General features: G+C 45.8%; 1 protein-coding gene across 2 annotated transcripts in view; it reads right to left on the bottom strand.

The window, feature by feature from the left end:
• The window catches only part of LOC103457178 (kinesin-like protein KIF26A), a 45,570-nt gene that overhangs the window by 13,371 nt on the left and 12,169 nt on the right, over window positions 1–20,030 (bottom strand). The window contains exons 1-8 of one of the 2 annotated variants that reach the window (XM_081602723.1): window positions 14,238–15,586; window positions 11,967–12,162; window positions 10,042–10,239; window positions 8,565–8,658; window positions 8,208–8,476; window positions 7,203–7,386; window positions 4,993–5,149; window positions 4,084–4,246 (exon numbers count right to left, since the gene is read on the bottom strand). In XM_081602723.1, the coding sequence (XP_081458849.1) occupies window positions 4,084–4,246; window positions 4,993–5,149; window positions 7,203–7,386; window positions 8,208–8,476; window positions 8,565–8,658; window positions 10,042–10,239; window positions 11,967–12,162; window positions 14,238–14,260 (1,284 nt within the window). In that variant the 5' untranslated portion in view covers window positions 14,261–15,586. Of the gene's footprint in view, window positions 1–4,083; window positions 4,247–4,992; window positions 5,150–7,202; window positions 7,387–8,207; window positions 8,477–8,564; window positions 8,659–10,041; window positions 10,240–11,966; window positions 12,163–14,237; window positions 15,587–20,030 lie in introns of those variants that run through there. The other variant, XM_081602722.1, reaches the window with a different exon arrangement.

Genomic DNA, 20,030 nt, shown 5'->3' with positions numbered 1-20,030 from the left:
TATAGATGTCAATTTATTAACATACATCTCTCCATCTATCTCTCTATATATATATATATATTTCTACTTCCCTCTCTATAAATATATATAAATCTATATATAGATATGTATGTATATCTATATATAGATGTCAATTTATTAACATATACCTCTCTCTCCATCTATCTTTATATATATATATATATATATATATGCCTCTCTATAAATATATATAAATCTATATATAGATATGTATGTGTATCTATATATAGATGTCAATTTATTAACATACATCTCTCCATCTATCTCTCTCTCTCTCTATATATATATATATATATTATATATATATGCCGCTCTATAAATATATATAAATCTATATATAGATATGTATGTATATCTATATATCGATGTCAATCTATAAACATATACCTGTTTGTTTCTCTCTCTCTCTCTATATATATATATATATATATATATATATATATATATATATAAATATATATATATAGATATTTACGTATATCTATATATCGATGTCAATCTATAAACATATACCTTTGTCGCTCTCTCTCAAAAAAAAAAAATTTCCTTCTCACCCTCCGCGGGTGGTCTGTTTCATCCTCAGAGCTCAGGTCCTCTACCAGAGGCCTGGGAGCTTGAGGTTCTCCTCCAGTATCTTTGCTGTGCCTAGAACTGCACATTTCTGGACTGAGATGTCTGATGTTGTTCCTGGGATCTGTTTGAGCCACTGATCCAGTTTGGGGGTGACTGCCCCGAGGGCCCCGATGACCACAGGCACCACTGTGGTCTTCACCTTCCAGGTCTTTTCCAGTTCCTCCCTGAGGCCCTGGTATTTCTCCAATTTCTCATGCTCCTTTTTCCTGATGTTGTAATCACTTGGTATTGCTACATCCACCACAACGGCTTTCCTCTGTTCTTTATCCACCACCACAATGTCCGGTTGGTTCGCCATTACCATCTTGTCTGTCTGGATCTGGAAGTCCCACAGGATCTTAGCTCGGTCATTCTCCACCACCTTTGGGGGTGTTCCCCACTTCGATCTCGGGGCTTCCAGTCCATATTCTGCACAGATGTTCCTGTACACTATGCCCGCCACTTGGTTATGTCGTTCCATGTACGCTTTCCCTGCCAGCATCTTGCACCCTGCTGTTATGTGCTGGACTGTCTCAGGGGCCTCCTTGCACAACCTACACCTTGGGTCTTGTCTGGTGTGGTAGATCTGAGCCTCTATTGCTCTGGTGTTTAGGGCCTGTTCCTGGGCGGCCAGGATGAGAGCCTCTGTGCTGTCCTTGAGTCCAGCTTTCTCCAGCCATTGGTAGGTTTTCCTGACATCAGCCACTTCAGTTATTTGTCGGTGGTACATCCCATGTAGGGGCTTGTCCTCCCATGATGGTACTTCCAGCACCTTGTCTTCTGTTCCCCATTGCCTGAGACATTCGCTGAGCACATCGTCTGTTGAGGCTTTGTCCTTGATGTATTTATGGATCTTGGATGTTTCATCCTGGACAGTGGCTCTCACACTCACTAGTCCTCTGCCTCCTTCCTTACGGCTCGTGTTCAGTCTCAGGGTGCTGGATTTGGGGTGGAACCCTCCATGCATGGTTAGTAGCTTCCTAGTCTTAACATCCGTGGCCTTCATCTCTTCCATTGGCCAGCTAATTATTCCGGCAGGGTATCTGATTACTGGTACGGCATAGCTGTTTATTGCACGGATCTTGTTCTTGCCATTGAGCTGGCTTCTCAGGACTTGCCTTATTCGTTGGAGGTATTTGGCTGTGGCTCCTTTCCTTGTGACCTCATCGAGGTTGCCATTTGCTTGTGGTATTCCCAGGTACTTGTAGCTGTGCTCTATGTCTGCTATTGTTCCTTCTGGGAGTGAGACCCCTTCTGTGTGGGCGACTTTCCCTCTCTTTGTAACCATCCGACCACACTTCTCTAGTCCGAATGACATCCCAATGTCAGTGCTGTAGATCCTGGTGGTGTGGATCAGTGAGTCGATGTCTCGCTCGCTCTTGGCGTATAGCTTGATGTCATCCATGTAGAGGAGGTGACTGATCGTAGCCCCGTTCTTGAGTCGGTATCCATAGCCAGTCTTGTTGATGATTTGGCTGAGAGGGTTCAGGCCTATGCAGAACAGCAGTGGGGACAGAGCATCTCCTTGGTATATGCCACATTTGATGGACACTTGTGCAAGTGGTTTGCAGTTGGCTTCAAGGGTGGTTTTCCACAGTCCCATCGAGTTTGCAATGAAGGCTCTTAGAGTCCTATTGATGTTGTACATCTCTAAGCATTCAATGATCCAAGTGTGTGGCATTGAGTCATAGGCTTTCTTGAAATCAATCCAAGCGGTACACAGGTTGGTGTGTCGGGTTTTGCAGTCTCGGGCAACTGTGTGGTCTACAAGGAGTTGGTGTTTGGCTCCTCTGCTATTTATGCCTATGCCCTTCTGTGCCTTGCTCATGTATTTATCCATGTGCCCGCTTATCTTAGCCGCTATGATGCCTGACATGAGCTTCCATGTTGTAGAGAAACAGGTTATTGGCCGATAGTTGGATGGGACTGAACCCTTCAAGGGTTCCTTCTGTATCAGGATTGTGCGCCCTTCAGTTAACCATTTAGGGTGAGTCCCATTTTGTAGCAGCTGGTTCAGTTGAGCTGCCAGTCGCTCATGGAGGGCAGTGAGTTTCTTAAGCCAGTAGGCATGGATCATGTCAGGTCCTGGTGCTGTCCAGTTTTTCATACCCGAGACTCTGTCTTGGACATCTGCCACAGTGATGGTTACCGGGGCTTGTTCCGGGAGGTTGCTGTGGTCCTCTCTTAGAGAGGTTAGCCACTGTGCATTGCTGTTGTGGGACGCCTCCCTTTCCCATATGCCTTTCCAGTATTGTTCAGTCTCCAGCCTGGGTGGGTCTGCTCTGTTGTTATTACCCTGCCATTGAGAGTACACTTTAGCTGGTTGGGTGGCGAAGAGCCGGTTAATCCTCCTGGCTTCATTCTCTCTCGTGTATCTCTTTAGGCGGCTGGCCAAGGCTTGGAGCCTTTGTTTGGCAGTTTCGAGTGCTTCAGGTATGGGCATCTGGCTGTACTTCTTGGGTACTGATCTTTTCATTCAATATTATATTTATATATATATATATATATATATATATATATATATGCCTCTCCTCAGGCTGCCACCTTATCGTGGTGGAGGGGTTTGAGTGTCCCAATGATCCTAGGAGCTATGCTGTCTGGGGCTTTATGCCCCTGGTCACCCGAGGCAGACAGGTCCTGGGTGAGGAACCAGACAAAGTGCAGCCTGAAGACCCCTTATGATGACCCCCTACAGAAATGGCTCTTTGGCTCACTTACGTATTAAATGATGAAATATTGCCCTGTTTTCTGTTTCATTCTTCTTAATTGCCCTGTAGGCAGCAATTTATTCACACATTTATTATTATTGACACTTAAATTAAAGATGAATTGTACAAGTTTATGTCATTGGGGCCGGGGCTCTGATGACATGTTCGCATGCACCTCAGAAAGTATGAAGTTGCGCCCCTGTTAGCAGTGATCAGCTAGCCGCCATGCTATCAGGAAGTTTTCATTCAGTAACGCAGGATTGTTTATTGAACCTGTATTTGCCTTTGAATGTTACGTTTTGTACTTGAATTTTTTGGCAATGTTTAGAGGTTTTATTTAGACTTTTTGCATTTTTTAGCCATTTAGCTTCATATGTTATCAGTCTGTTAAAGATAGTATTATTGATAGCAGTACAATTTGCACAATGACTGTTTAGTTTAGTTTTGTTCTTGGAAAAAGTTATTAAAAACAAGTTTTTGTCTAAGTTAAGGTGAATTTATGGTTCCTTTTTCCACATAATATAACCGGTAGTGCTTATTATAAAAAATAATAATTATAGTTATGTGATCGGTATCGGTAATCGGCCCTCATGGGTGATCGGAATCGGAATCGGCAGGAAAAAACCTGATCGGCACATCTCTAAAAGACATTGTGTTAAATAACACAACAGAGAATAAACTCCTTGTTATCAAGTTCTGCTCTCAGAAGCTGTGAAACAAAGTGAAGTAACAGACAAAGTACTTTGGATCTCTTCTTCCTCATGCGGTGGATGCGGGACGCCAGCTGCACCGTGGTCAGCGTCTCCATGAAGTTGGCCGGTGAGTCCGAGATGTGGGCGATCATGGTGGTTCGACAGTTGATGTTACCCAGAGACTCGCTGAGCAGCATGGTGAGCTTGCTGTCTCTGAATAATAGATCAGAAAAAACCTCGTTAGACCGGAAGAACGAGGAAGAGACGCCAGAGAAACCCAGGGGACCGTTCATTACGCCGCGCTGAAGTTGGACTCAGACGGGCAGAGAGAGGAATGAGAAGGAACGTCTCATCTCACATTCATGAAGCGCGCTTTGAACTGCGCGCCACGTGCCATCTTCTACCAGACGCAGAATGAAACGCCGCCTTTGAAGACCTGGAGGAGGCTGCTGAGGGAAACTGGATTTACATACTGCTGCCTTCTTCTAGTTTCCTGTTTAACACCAACAGCAAAACTGGAAATATTATCAGTTTGGGCTTTTATCTGCATCGAGTTTTATGGCTATTTCATGCAAATCAGTGCCTGTCAGCTGCAGATATATGATAATGAAAAGAATATAACCTAATTATTATTTTATTTTATACCAAACATGCAGATGGAAAGTCCTTAAATCAATTTTCCAGAAAGAAAAGTCTGGTGAGATACTGACTGCCTCTAAATACTCTTAATAACCACACTTCAGAAACATGGAACTGTCCCTTTAATTGGCAGCGGACACCACAGGTCAGTCTTTGTTTTCATCATTCAACCTGAAGTTCAATGACATGAAATGGAAAATAACCTGATGAAATCCTCCATGTTGAATCTAAGCAGTAATAAAGACGAAGCCCGACTCCTCCGTCCCCTGAGGGACATTCTGTCCACCTGTCTGTCCCGAGACGCTCGGTGTAGCTGGTACCTGTAGGGGACGTGCTTGGCCCCGTTGGACAGCGCCAGGATGACGTTCCCCAGAGCGGACAGGGACAGACACTGCGCCGCGCCGCCCTCCCTGGTCCGGCTGATGTCCGTCTCACAGCTGCCCAGGTCCAGCAGGTGGAGACGACTCCGGCCCGACACTGAGGGACACCGGGACAGAAAACATTCACAGGAAGTTCTGATGCAAAATTAAACTATCTATAGTGATTAATGGCTGCTGGAATGGACATGAGAAAGGAAAATATTTGTGCCAATTTTAGCCCAGAAGTCAAACAAAACCAGATCAACCCAAAAGTCTAACAAGTCCCCATGTCCAGAACCAGAACCAGGAACCTTCGTAGACAAACAGAACATTTTATGTATGAATAAAGCTGCGTAGCTCCTTCAGTGACAAACTGCTGCATCCAAGGTGGACAAACAAGCGTCACAGCAGATCCTTCCTCAGTCGGGACTCAATTCAATTATTTAATCAATTTAACTGCAGGGTCTGTAATTAATTAATCACATTCTAATTTAATGACAAAATAAGCAACATTTTCAATCCAAAAACCATTTTTGCTGCTAAGTTATTATTATTATTATTATTGTTGTGCACCAGATTTACAGACGTGCCAGAAACACACGGATTTAAAGGTTCCACTCTGAAGTAAATTGAGTTGAATGTTTAACATATTTAAATGTATGTCATTAATTCATCAAAGTTAACATATTAAAGTCTAAAACCATCAATGCTCCTACAAACTCAGTGTTTCCATTCCTGTGGTATTTACAGTTATTTGCCTGTTTTAATTATTTTAAATGACATTTCTGCTGGTTTTTGAATCTCTGCTTTTCTGCACATCTTTTATTTCATTTTGTATATGAACATGTTGTTAACTGCACTGTATCGCCATGATCTTCTGAGCAGGATGTTATTTTTAATCTTGTTTTATGTATATTTTTATGTCCCGTACAATAAAAGCTTCTTCCTCAGATCCAGATTTAACGCTTTCAGATAAATGCGTCTCCAGTTCAGCTCCTGGTTGTTTCATGTCTCTAATCAGCTCTGATAAATATTCAGCAGCATTTTAACCGCCTGCTTATTCCAGTAATTCAGAGTAATGAGGTTGTGAAAGTTCAACTGTCCACATCAGCAGGATTTAGAAACTGCTGAGAGCAGCTGAGCGCCCCCCTTTCTGCCCGCCGCCCCATAAACACGGCGGGACGCGAGTCGCCGGGCCTCATTAGGCGCCTGATGGCTTCCAGGAGCGGACAGTAAAACACCGGTAGCCGTGGAAACGCCTCTGCTGTGGCAGGTGGACGGTCTGATCCTTTCAAATCCGCTCCAGGTGAAGCTAATTAGCGGCTACATGTTAGCAACAGGAAGCAGGAGGAAGAGGAGAATTTATTTCTGCCTCAGAGTCTCTGAGCTGCCGTTTCACTGCGACAAGCAAAAACATCCGACTTCATTTCCACTGCAGAGGTTCAACTTACTGATTATTAATCTCTCAACATGCTAAAGGGACATTCTGCGGTTTTATTCTGTGTTTGTGTCTTTACTTTGTGCAGAAGGAAATAATGGAGGAAAACCTGGCAGCATTTCAGTAAAAGTCAAGTTTTCTCTGAACATCAAACCAACAAAATTAATATTTTATTCATGCAACATTTATGTGTTTTGGTATAAACAAAATGTTTTAATTAATACTAAAATGATGGTGAAGATCCCAGGAAGAGAGATTCATAATCACTGCAGCTGTGAAGCTCTTTAATCAGAGCCTTTTGTTTTTAAATGAGCTACTTAAATACATTTAATTTAGCTATTCTTTGCAATGAAATCACTTTTTTAGCCATATAAGCTTTAATGGTTTCTTCCACAATGAAGAAGCCATCATTCAAGAAGCAAAAGTTACATTTACAGTTCGCAACTGTGACGTATGGAGGTGGCAGCATCAGGCTGTGGGGTGGTGAACTTCAGATGAATTGTGAGGAAATATTTGATCAATATGTCAAGACATCAATGAGGGATTTAAAGACAAAAAGACCAATTTAGACGTCACAATAAACTAAATAAAATTAAAAATCAGCTGTTTAAAAATGAAATTGAAAAAAAAAGGGGAAGAATTATTTCAATATGTTTCAAAAAGATGCTAATTAAAATCTGCTCGATGTTTTTCGTGATTCCTCCCGGCGTTTTGTCGGCCGCTGCCCTCTGACCTGTAGCCTTGTTGCTCTTGTCCGCCCTCTCCTGGTAGAGGTGAAGCGTGAACAGGAAGTGGGCGTTCCTCCGGGCGTCCTGGTCGTCCGGCATCCGGCAGCTCCTCCTTTCCGCCAGAGCGGCGTCCAGGAAGTAGGCGGCGCACTCGGCGCTGGTCGCACGCAGCTCCGTCTGGTTCTGCAGCTGATCGGACGAAACAGGAAAACAATTTTAATTATTCCTGCAATTAGAAGAGAAGTTTCTTAAAAACCTAAAACACAAACCATCACAATAAGGAACAATATTATGAGGAAGGAGCTGCAGGAGGTTCTGTAGGTTTCAGGTTAAACCGTTTTGCTCTGATTCCCGTATTTAAAGAACTCCTGACTTTAACTGAACTCTGGTTGAAATGAAGACGTCTGAATCTCTGCGGCTCAAAGCGAAGCCGCTTCTTCGCCTCGCAGAGATAAAAGGCAAAATGAGACAGAATGGGGTTTGATAAAATAAGGACAGAGCGCAGCACAGAAAAGTGTGCAGTGACAGAAGAAGAAAATTAAAGTGAGAGCAGATAAAAAGAGTCAGACTGACGGAGCCCGGGGAGATAAAAGAGAGAGGAAGATCCAAACTAATTGGACGGTTCTGGAGAGCGACGAAGTCCCAGGAGGTGAAGAGGAGGTCAGAGGGACGAGTGAGGAGGAAGCTTAAAGGACGACTGCACACAAAACGTCCAAGAGCTCAGAATCATGTGAAACAGTTTGTTACGTCGGGAAACTACATGATTTTCAAAGTTTGTTTGATTCATCCTGATATCGTATCGGGTCAATAATCAAAGCTGTGGTATCGTATCGTATCAGGAGGGAAACAGTTGAACATCAGCTCACATTTTGTAATGAAGGTCACTTTATAACGCACTAAAATAAAAATCCTTCTACGACTAGTTTAGATTTTATTATATTAGTAAAACCTCAACTAACTTTAATGAAATAAATCGTCTTCCTTTGCAGTCGCATTGTTTTTCTGCGTACCTGGGAGCCGCAGACAGGATCCTCCCTCAGTGACACGGCCGGCCCCGGGCCCTCCGGTTGGCCCCCCGCCGAGGCAGAGAGTTCAGCCAGCAGGTCGCAGAGCGCCTCCTCCTGGCCGGAGATCTCCACCGCCGACACTCTGACGGAGAAACGAGCCCCGCTTTTCTCCCTGCGCTCCTCGATCAGCTTGAAGAGCCAGGAGATGGCGGTGGGCGCCACGCCCAGGCTCTGGGTGGAGCAGTCCCGGCCAATCATGGTGTACGTCTTCCCTGGGGGCGGAGCCAGTGCACACCTGGGGTTTAACGGGGATGTGTGTGTGTGTGTGCGTGTGTGTGAAGGAAAAGGAGCGCCGGTTACCCAGGTTGGCGTGTCCGTAGCAGAAGATGCAGCCGTCGGCGCCGTTCACCACCGACTGGATGACCTCTGACACGGTTCCCGAACAAACCTCAGCCTGTCAGGAGCCAGAGGTCAAACCGGGTCATGATGCTGTGACATGCAGCAGTGCTTGAACTGAGCTAACCTGTTTTTAAAGTGAAGAACGTCCTCAGTCATTTAAAGGAGCAGAATCATGTAAAATCTATTTGTCTGATCTTCCCATCATGTTTTTCCATCAGAAACAAAACTGGAGTTTGACTTTGATTCCTTAATATTTGAAAAATCCATTAACCACCATGGCAACCATTCAGCTGCAAAACGCCTGGGTGGACCTAGCCCCGCCTCCGAGGCGCAGCTCCTCCCCCACTCAGCTCCTTCAGACTAGCCAGCAGCAATTAGCAAACACCTGCTGAGCTCATTATAGGAGTTTCTGCTCTGAGAAGCGCTGGTAAAAACATTAAAGGGTTAATAGAGGAGCCATGTTGGGACGACTTCCTGGAGGCGGAGCTTCAGGAAGGGCAGGAGCTTCTTAAAGAGACAGAGACCCAATTTCAAGGGATTAAATCAGGAAGTAATATTTCTGTTAGGTCATATTTGATTACATATAATTTTGCTAATGGCTGAAGGTACCATTTACCTGATTTTGTTGTAAAATGGAAACATTTGCCTGGGAAATGCATAAAACTGTCCCTTTAACATCAGTGTGAGGGGAACCAAAGATTTATGATGCGACTTTTAGGGAACATTTTTAGATATTTCACTGGCAGAAAGCGAAGATATGAGCTGCTTCAAACCTGACGATAATTTAGGATGTTAACTGAAGGATATATACCAACAACTCTCAGTTACATCAAAGTCCGTTTCATTTGTTCAGGTTGGAGCTCAGTGAATCAGTTCATTTCACTCCGAGAAAAGAACTGGATGTTAAATGTCAGCAGTAAAGGAAGTTAATGCCAACACTCGACTCCAAAAACTTTAAGACGCTCCTTTAAAACCTTTAAGTCAAGCCGTTAATTTTACGGTTGACATTTAAAATAAATTTCTGGGCCACAGGGAGGCTTTGATATTTTTTAGCTTCATAAAGCATAAAACATGTTGTGGATCAGAACAGATGAACCGGTTCTGGGCTCATGTTGGGTCTAACGTCAGCTGAGGTCACATGTGGTTCATGTCACGATGTGAAGCAACATTCCTGCTTTTATGCATCTGTTATATACGACGATGCATAACAAGGAGGAAAGGTGAAAAGTTCATCTGACAGCTCCGCTCTGCTGCTTCACATCAGACACAAACTGCAGCTCTGATCCATCTGCTGCTGTCTGTCGCCTCTCTGGGGATGAGGAGCGGCGTGGCGACGCCTCGCTGATGAAGAGCTCAAACTCCGGCTGCGTGATCTGAATCTACATCTGCATCCTCACACATCCAGACGGTGACGGAGAGTTTTAGGAGCTTCTCCCACCTGCGAGGCGTCCTGCGTGAAGATGGCGTCGAAGCTGAAGGTCTTTGGTGCCGCGGCGATGGATCGTCTCTGAGAGGAGTTCCCGCCGTTCGGAGCCTCAATCAGCGTCAGCTGCTTTTTTCTGCCGTCCACCTTCAGGAAGGACATGGACTCCGAGTCGCTGCTGTTGGCAGAGCTGATGCGGACCATGACCCGAACCTGAGGACGGACAGGAAGTCACATCAGAGACGGTTACATGGACCGGAGCAGAGCAGCGACTTCCTGTCTGATAAACTACAATCAGTACAGCGGAGGGAACTGCTAGCTAAAAAGCTAGCTGCGCTAGCACTAAAGGACTAATCATAAGCATTAGCTCTGATAATGCTAATGTACATTAGCATTAGCTACAGCGCTAACTTCTATTATGTTGATGGCCACCAGATGTTAGATAAAACATGTGCTGTGACACATTTAACTGCCCTCAACTTCAATTAATTGTAATCATGAAGATGAAGCTAAATGCTAAAGCCGTTCAGATTATCTTTGTCCTTTAATAACTAAAACCTTCAAGCTCCAATTTAATTTTGACATTATAATTAATCTGTCCCATAGTTACTGTAATTATGTTTCTATCTTTTTCTCTGTAGTCAGTTTTATTTTCTTCCTTTAAGTTTCTTGATTTAAACAAAGTTTTTAGCGGGGGAGGAGGGGGAAGAGAACAAGAGAGGAAACGGAATTGCTGTGTAACCAGACTTCAAAATAAGAGCATGAAGATTTCTTAATTGAGAGCAAAAACTTTCACACACGTTGAGTTTTATTCAACTGAGAGTTTAAGAAAACAGGAGGGTACAATAGTGTTTCAGAATTTAGATTAGAGGGAGGAAAGTTAGCAGAAACATTAAATTAAAAATCATTTCTGCCATTAACACTAATGCTTTACTAACATTGCTAAACCCACTAAGCATTTATTGGTGCAAAATTAATCTGAAGCATTTCTTGGTTGTCTCCAGGCGGGTCACCATGGTGATCCACCTGTCGGCCTGCAGCTTCGTTTTCTGGGATTAAATCTGTTTTTACCAACTGGAGCCGCAGAGCAAACTAATCCCATCGACTGAAACGTGACTGAGCTGCACCAGACATCAACCCGGCCGCCGGGTCGGGACTCTGCTGGAGTTTTATCGGCCGTCACGGAGCTGCTGAGTCAGCAGTCAGCGGGTCAAATTCAGACCAAAACCGATCAGAATCATAAGAGTCGCCGCGGCGACCGGACGGAGCGGATCACCGGCCGGCGCCGCTGCAGACAGGAAGCAGCTGCTGCCCCGGTTTTCATGTCAAACACGTTCAGAACGCAAAGCAGCTGCTGGAGGAACCAGAAACGGCCCTGATCCAGAGGATGCTGCCGTTACCACGGCAACCACAGGTGAGGGGAACCGAGGCAACGTGGAGGACGGCGAACGCAGCGTGTCGCAATTAATGAACTCGTTAAGGATCGAGTGATGAAGAGGAGCTTAACGAGAGAGAAGAGGAGAGGAAGGTCAAAGGTCACGACAAGCTGCCGGTCAAAAAGGTTCATCATTAAACCTTCAGGAGATCAAAAAAAAAGATTTAACAAGTTTTACCAGGGAATTAGGAAAACGAGAAGGAAACGGAGGAAGGAGGAAAAGATGAATGAAGGAGAAGCGGAGCGTCGAGTCGATCAACGTTTATGAGCCTCTGAGGAACGACTGCTGTAAACAAACGGCTTCAGTTTATGAGGCTCCAATAAACGATGAAGAGGAGGAGGAAGAAGAAAGAGGAGGAGGAAGAGCAGCGGTTCTGCTGCTCAGTTGAATCTGTAGAAAAACCCAAACTGAGGATTTGACTGGATTTTATCAGAAATGTTTCCATTTAGAACAAACTGAGGTTGTGGGTTTGATTCCCTCATCAGAACCCAGACGGCCTCCTACCTTCCCCATGCCGGGCGTGTCCTTGACCTTTGACCCGGCCCGCAGGAGGCATGGCGGGACGGCGGGCGGCGACAGCTGCAGGGCCCCGCCGAAGCCTCCGGTGAACAGCGGCGGGCCCGGCGCCGGGGCCTCGGGCGGCGCCGCCGGACCCGGCTGGGACTTCCTCCTGCGGGACAAACTGAGCTTCTGAGCCGCCCTGCAGGGAGACAGAACCGAGACAGAACCGAGACCGGTTCTGGTTCAGAACCGGATCAGAAAGATCAAACATTTATAGATATAAACAAAGATATGAACATTAGAGTCCGGATGGTTCTGACCCGACCCATCAGAACCAACCAGGAACAATCAGAACTTTTAAACACCAGAACCAGAACCTCAGACTGACCCCAGAACTTCAGTAAAACCGTCTCTCTGATCTACTCTTCATCAGTTTCATCTCTTCAGTTCTTCTGTCTCCTCTCCCACATCCAGACGTTTGGGTCGGTACCAAACCGTAGAACATTTGAGCCGATAAAAACGTTTTTGACGAAGTTCCTCTGATTTCAGAACGTCGCTCGTTTTCCATCCGATTCTGTTTTTAGCGACAGATAAACTTAACGCTGCAGGTCCAGAGGGAAACGAGCAGAGTTGGATTACCGGGCCGAGGAAGAGGAGGAGGAGGAGGAGGAAGAGCGTCGCTGCACTCCTCCTCTTCATCCCTCCATCCAGTCCAATCAGAAAACAGAGCATGTAATCGTTGCGCCATGAAGGACGGCCTGCAGGGATTTTCTCCGTGTGTGTTCCTCACACACACAGGCCAGAGAGCCGGGTGTGTGTGTGGGTGTGTGTGTGTGTGTGTGTGTGTGTCGGTTGGTGACATTCATGCTTCGGCGCTGGGATCTGCCGCCAAATGTTAACAAGACACAGAATTCGTCCAGGAATAATCGGATTCTGTTGAGGAAAAGCCACAAAAGTTTTCTGCAGATTTTTCACCGAACAAAAACCAGAAGAAAAGAAAATCAGCAGCAGGAAAAGTTAAAGAAAGAGAGAAGCAGCTTCAGACTCGGCTGAACGGAGTGGATCTGGATCAGCAGTGTGAATATTAACGACCCAACAGAACCAGCAGAACCTTTCCTGCTCCAGATTACCGGTTCTGAACAGAAAGACTCACAGATCACGACCCGACATCCTGAGGACTAAATGAGATTAAATCATAAAACCAACAAGACAGAAATGTGACGTTATGAAAGTCAAGAAGCCGACTGATCGGTCCGTGCTTTGTCCAAGCATATTAATGGAAAGTTGAGTGGAAGGAAAAAGTGTGCTAGAACGAGGACATGGGATCCAAACCTCTTCTGAACCAGAATCATCTGAACCTGCGTTCACACTGCAGCCCGAAGTGACAGGTCAGATTTTTTTGCTGGACGTTTCCAGATAAATGCAACCAGACTGTCCCGCTTGCTCAGTAGGGGGCGCAATAGCGTCAGCGTTCTCAGTGCTTCCTGAAGTAAACATGATGCTAACGGTTAGCATAGCTTACTCATTGGAAGTTGTTGTCCGACCAGAACCGGCATATTAACAAATTAACCCTCATTTAATTCGTCACGGTTGTTGTTTTTCTCGGTGACCTTCAGGATGAATGACCTGGACGTTTGGTTACTTTTCAATCGGATACTGAAGTGGCCTGGGTCGCATCCGAAAGAATCCGACCAGAATCCGACCCGTGGTGTTCAGATTGGATTTGGGTCAAGCACATCAGAACTGGGTCACTTCAGGCCCAGTTCAGTGTGAACGCAGCCTTACATTCCCTCTGCTGAGGAGCTTCACGCTGGATTCATTTCCAGAACCATTTCACTGACCGCTGGACCACGGGTTCTACAGGACGACCAGACACCAGAACCAACGAAGAAGAGCTGCAGGTCGGGTTACAGCAGCAGCAGAACCAAAGAAAAGGCTGGAATGAAACCCAACAGAACCTGTGATGAGGGAGGCAGAAACATCACCATGAGAGGAAAACCTTTCCTGTCCTACCATCACAAACAGAAACAGGGAGTCTGTTAAACTCTACTTGGACTTTGACTGGACCAAACAGCTGAGCCATCATGTCCAGACGGTCCAGGATCACCTCCACCGTCTCTCTGAGGTTCTGAACGGGTTCAGGAGGAAACTCCTGGATCCTGAACTCCTAGAATCATCACTGATATCATCCAGAAACGAGAAAACGCTCCGGAGTTCAGATCAGAAAACACAAACGTTTCCTCTGCAGCCGCTTTAAAACCGATCTCTACTCACAGGTCCGGTCGACTCCGGTCCATTATCTCCTCACAGCTTTTTGCCTCGAACGTCCAAACTGGTTTTCATCCTGATGCACCATCATGGAAATGCAGATTCACTCTGAGTGAGAGAAGAAAATCCAAACCAGAGGAAAAGTCGAACCCACTGAGCTCCGTTTACTGGTCAAACTGGACCGAGAGAAAATCCAGACAAGTCTTCATGCTCCATAAACCTGCATCCAGAGGTAAACGGTCCAAACCCATGTTTCATTATTCCCAGGAACGTTTCATCGTTTTCCAGTCGGATTCATGCACACATCCAGATTCCTTCATTGATTGAAACGTTTGCTGAGCATCAGAACTTTCTGCTCCAGAGAATCCGTCAGTTTCTCCGCGAACATGTCAAACCTGGAGCTCCATCAGGGTTTGGTGGAAAGTTTCTGTCCAGCTGGAGGCCTGGAGACGTCCGTCCCTTCAGAGACAGGAAAACGTCCAGCTGAACTCCTGCAGCCGGACGCAGCGTCGATCCGTCTTCTCCTCCCAGACATGAAACTGGATTCACAAAATTCATCAATCAGAGTCTTCAGAAAGTTTCTCTTTGGAAAAAACCATCAGATCCCATCAAAGTCCTTTGATTTGTGTTTTTCCTCATCCCAGTCAAACTGGTTCCTCCCATCAGTTCATCATTTCATCCAGTTCATGCTGAAAATGCGGGAATGTTTCCAACGTGTTCAGGAAATTCAGCAGGTAATGACAGAAACTAGTCCAGGAAGATTCTAACTTCATCTGAGCCGTTTCTGTTCAGGGACAGGGAGCGGTTCCCCGGTCCTCCTGTCTGTCTGTCCTCCTGTCTGTCCTCTTGTCCTCCTGTCTCATCCCGGTCTGCCGCCGGGCGGATCAAAGGGAACTTTTAGGGAGCAGCTGCGACGTTTCCCCTCCGTCCTCCTCCACCTGTAAACCCTTCGTCTTCATCCGCTCCTCTAGTCGACCATCCTCTCCATCCAACTCCTCTCTGATCTCTTCACCTCTTTCTTTCTCTGCTCATCCCTCGGTTTCTCCTCGCCTCCATCCTCTCCTCACTCCCTGGTTTTTCTCTCCGTTTCCTCCTCCTGCTGTCTCTCCTCTCCTCTCCTGTAGCTCCTCAGTCTGTTCCTGCAGTCTGTATCGCAATGCTGCTCCGCTCAACCCCTCCCACCTTCCTCCTCCTCCTCCTCTTCCTCCTGTAACTCCAGGAGAGAGAGGGATGAAAGGACGCGGCAGCAGCAAAGGAGGATGAAGGACTGGAACAAGAGGTGGAAATAAAGCCGGAGGATTCCTGATTCTGGCTGCTGTTGTTGCCGGGAAACACAGGAGAAGCTGCAGCCTTCCTCCTCCTCCTCCTCCTCTCACCTCCTCTCTCTTTGCAGCCCCGCCCTCCTGAGAAAACCCCATCCTCACACACACTGTATGAATACTTCATGAGACGACTGACACCCCCAGTGCTGGATTTCAAACACACTCTGTGTGTGTGTGTGTGAGCGTGTGTGTGTGTGTGTGTGTGTGTGTGTGTGTGTGTGTGTGTGTGTGTGTGTGTGTGTGTGTGTGTGTTGGACCATAGTTCCGGCCCAGCAGATGGATCAGTCCGACTACAGGCCTCTTTAACACCGTCTGTATTAATGTGTTAATTATTTCTCTGCTCATCAAAACAAAGATTCAGATGAAAACAAAACCTGATCCTGTGAATCTCAGGTGTGAAGGACCTGCAGGCCGTAATGAGGAGCTGCTGCTGCTGCTGCCTGACAGGAAACTCTGAGCAGGAAGTCGGATCAGAACCGACTGTCAGGATGTTCAGGTTGGAAACAGAAACAGGCAACAAAAAGTTAATTCATCAGAATTTAAAAATGTCTTCTTAAAATACCTTTTAGTCCAAGAATTGGTTTTTTAAATTACAACTATTGTCCTGAATCATATGAGAAAAAAGTCATAGTAAGAAACTCAGATTAAATCATTAATTTTGGCCGAATAAAGTTATATTACAAAAAGACAAAAGGAAAACTCCCAGATAAACTTTATTTTGTAGTGATTATTTTCCTCTGATGCTCCGTTGAAATGTTGAAATGTCTTCATTACATTCATTTGTTCTTTAAATCGTAAAGTTCTGGTTTCTGAACTGTAATTTATTCCTTCGGTTCTCCAACATCACTGACTATTTCAGTGGGATCAGAACCGGTTCTGTTTCCATGCAGCTGATGGATCTGAGCTCCGGGTCGATGGAGGCTGGAAGAGGCTCATCCAGATAAAAGGGAAACAGCCTCAGAGTGTCTGGAGGTTCTGATCCGTGGATCCAAACTGGACCAGGACTCAGAATGAAACCCGGATCCGCCTGAGGCGACGACTCAGAAATACTCAGACATTCATTTAAATGTTTTCTGAAACATTTAGTGTTGCTGGTTCTGACCCGGACCGCGTCCTGCTGCAGGCGGTTCTGATGGTCGGAGTCCGATTCCCCGCAGAGAATCTGAGCATCAGAGCGGGAAAAATGTGTCAGAGAGAAATTCTGTTTAATGGGTCAGAAGGGATTCAGACTGAGCCGAGGCAACTGGACCGAGGTTCTGATCCAACCGGATCAGTTATTACAGCTGGTACCACCAGAACCTCCAGAACCCAGCTGCAGTTCCTGACAGGAAGAGGAATAAATTCATCCAGTTCATGAAGCCAAAAGGTTTCAGAAATAAACCCTGAGCCAGACGGAGCTGAGCGGGTCCGATATTCTGACGGGTTAGGATCCAAACCGTCTTCAGGCTTTCAGTCGGAACCGGGTCGGCCATGGAGGAGAGTCTCAGCAGTGGGTCGCACCGCTCCTCTCCTCCATCACCCGGTCCGCTCAGCGTTCGGCAGTTTCCAGCAGTTTGATCCTCAGAAGCAGAAAATAAAGGTTTTACTGAAGTTTTAACTCTTTGAAGTATTCGATGAAACCCAGAAGCAGCTCTGACTGGTTCTCTGCAATCGGACCGCCAGCCTGTGGTTCTGCAGGAACCTGCAGGTCAGACAGCAGCAGCTCTGGAGGTCGATTGAAACGTTTGGGCCAAACGCCAGGAAACCACTTTGGGAAACCCGACGCTCCTCAGTGGAGATCCGAGGTTATTTTGGTTCTTTTAGGTCCAGAAAAAGACATGTTTCTGCTCCAGTATCGGATCTCTGGGTGGCAGCAAGACAAAAGTTCTGATCCTTCCAGAAACAGCTGGAAGGATCAGAACCATGAAGCTGCTGTTTGATTTGATGTGAGACGAGAAGAGAAAGACGTGAAAACCGACATCAGAAAACACCGGAAAACATCGGAAAACCGGAAAACATCGGAAAACATCAGAGCTGAGACTCATGAAACTGCTCAGAGAAACTGGACGGACGGACGGATGTCCAAACTCAAACGTGTCCTCTCCTGCAGGACAAACCTCAGCTCTCATTTGACCCCTGACCTCCAGTTCAGCTGTGGATTTGCTGGTTCTGCTGGTTCTACTGGTCTGTGTTCGTCGTGGCTCCAGTGGTGAAACATCAGCGCCAACAGAGACGCCGTCCTCTGACCCGAGGCTCTGCGGTCCGTTCACACTCCAGAGGACTCAGAGTCTTTGAACAGAGAGAATAAAAGATGGCCGCCGCGTTTCCTCCTGAGGATTTTACTCCAGGATGATGAAAACATGAAGGCACAGTCAACCGAACCAGGACTCTGTTCTGATCCGGTTCAGAACCGACAGTTGATCAGTCGGCGGCTTCAGGAGCGATTACCGGATCCGAGTCAGAACCGCAGCGACCGACCAGCTGATGGCTGGAAAACAAACGCTTCCCCGCATCACGCAGCCGCCAATGGAGGTCAGAATCTACATTTCAATGCTGAAAAACATTTTCTGATACCTGAATTTATTCATAGGATTTTCTATTTTTACAATCTGTCGGCATCATTATGCCAGGAAAGATTCATAAAACGCATAAAGATCAGATTTCAGGCGAACGTTTCAGCTCCTCAGCTGTCAGAGTCAGGAAAATGAAACATCAAGATTTATGGAAGATTTCTGCAGAAATGCGTCTGTGTTTCAGCAAAACACCAAAGGTTTATGTTTTATACAGAAAGTAAAATATTCAGCTCCAACAGAGACGACATCAAACCACCTGACCGGGTCAAAACCACCTGACCGGGTCGAGAACAGAACCCACCAGAGGCTCCAGACTCTCCTCAGATGAAGTGTTGGTTTACCGTCAGCTGGAGCTGCTGATTCACATCCTAACATCTCAGAAACAAAACGTCGTTTCTCTCTGACCAGACAGAAGACAGTCTGGAGAGAAACGCAGCAGCTCAGGAAACCAGGAGGCAAACAAACGGCAGCTCAGGTCAGGTTCTGGTTTCATTCAGCACTTTAAAAACTCAGCTCACCTTCCACCACCCACCTTTTTTATTGGATTTATTTTGATATTTTAGTGTTTTAGCATTAGCTCCTGCCAAAAACCATGTTGGTGTACCGCTTTAGCGTTAGTGCAACTAACTTTTAGTTAGCATTGTGCAGCAGTAGAGAAGAGTTGTCCTGTTTATTCCAGACGTTTTGCTTCTTGAAGCTCTGCTAAAAGGCAGCAGAGAAAGAAAAATCCCCTTTTATCTGAGATCCAGTTGTGTGTATCTGGTCAGAGATGCTCTCTGCCGCTTCCCGCTGAGAAGTGAATCAGTCTGAAGTGTTTCCTCTCCTCTGTCGCTCTGCAGGGAGCTGCAGGCTAATCCAGCCTTCACAGATCCTCAGATGAAAGCACAGCGACTCCTTCAACCTCAACTATACTCTGACAGATGCATGCTGGGAAATCTGCTGGTTAATGCAAACTCTGAGACTCAAGTAAAGAGTCAGCTAACAGCCCAAACAAATCCTGAAGCTCATCTAGTTTACATAACAGAGAAATATTTGATTTTTCACTGCAGCAACAAACCAGCAGGTTTCATTCAGCAGGAACTCGACTGGAGACCCGAGTTAATATCTCAGCAAAACAGATAAAAACAAATAACTTAAACTCCAAGACATAAATACAACGAGGGTTTTATGTTTTATTTTGCAAACATTAAATCCATTAAAAACTTTCTTTGTTTTATAAAATCGCAGCGTCATCAAAACATTTCTGCCATTTTAATCCTGAATTAGTTCGTATCTGGAGAAGTCGACGTTTTTGTTTTGCTCCATAAATAATCAGATTTTAAAACATTTGCAATAAAAACTTTCACCAAACTTTTTCTTACAGAAGCTGCAGATATAAATAACGCCTGAAAACGATAATAATGAAGTGATGAAATCAGCCTGAGTCAGTGAACGCATCACATCCAGACCCAGCCACTGCTGGTCCGACTCCACATCCCAACAGAACCAGAACAGAACCGGGCCAGAAGCTGCAGTCAGTGCTCCACTAAACACCGCTGCTGTTAGCTGTTAGCTTAGCTGTTAGCTTAGCTATTAGCTCCCTTCATCTGCTGACCTGCTGTCGCCCTCTGCAACTTTACAATCCATCCAGAGAGGGCGGCCATCTTTACTGCCGCAAACCGAGCGTTGCTGGGCAACGGCAGCGTTCTTCTACTGTGCATACGTTTCACTTTGGGGTCAGAAACCGTTTACACAGAAGTCTGACTGCAGTCGCATTTAATTAGTAGCACCAACAACCATGGAGCCACAAAAGGATTTCAGCAAAAAAAAAAAATCAACAACTCTTGATAAACTTGTCGTCTCCATCAACCTGAATCTGGACGCAAGCAAGACGCACGAGGAAAACCTCGACCTTTTGACCTCGGTCAAGCTAAAGCCGTTAAGCT

Source organism: Poecilia reticulata, chromosome 21 (genome assembly GCF_904066995.2).
Source record: "Poecilia reticulata chromosome 21, P_reticulata-male-v2, whole genome shotgun sequence".
NCBI classification, from domain to species: domain Eukaryota; kingdom Metazoa; phylum Chordata; class Actinopteri; order Cyprinodontiformes; family Poeciliidae; genus Poecilia; species Poecilia reticulata.
Note: the sequence above shows the minus strand (reverse complement) of the source record. Positions and strands in the feature narration are given on the sequence as shown.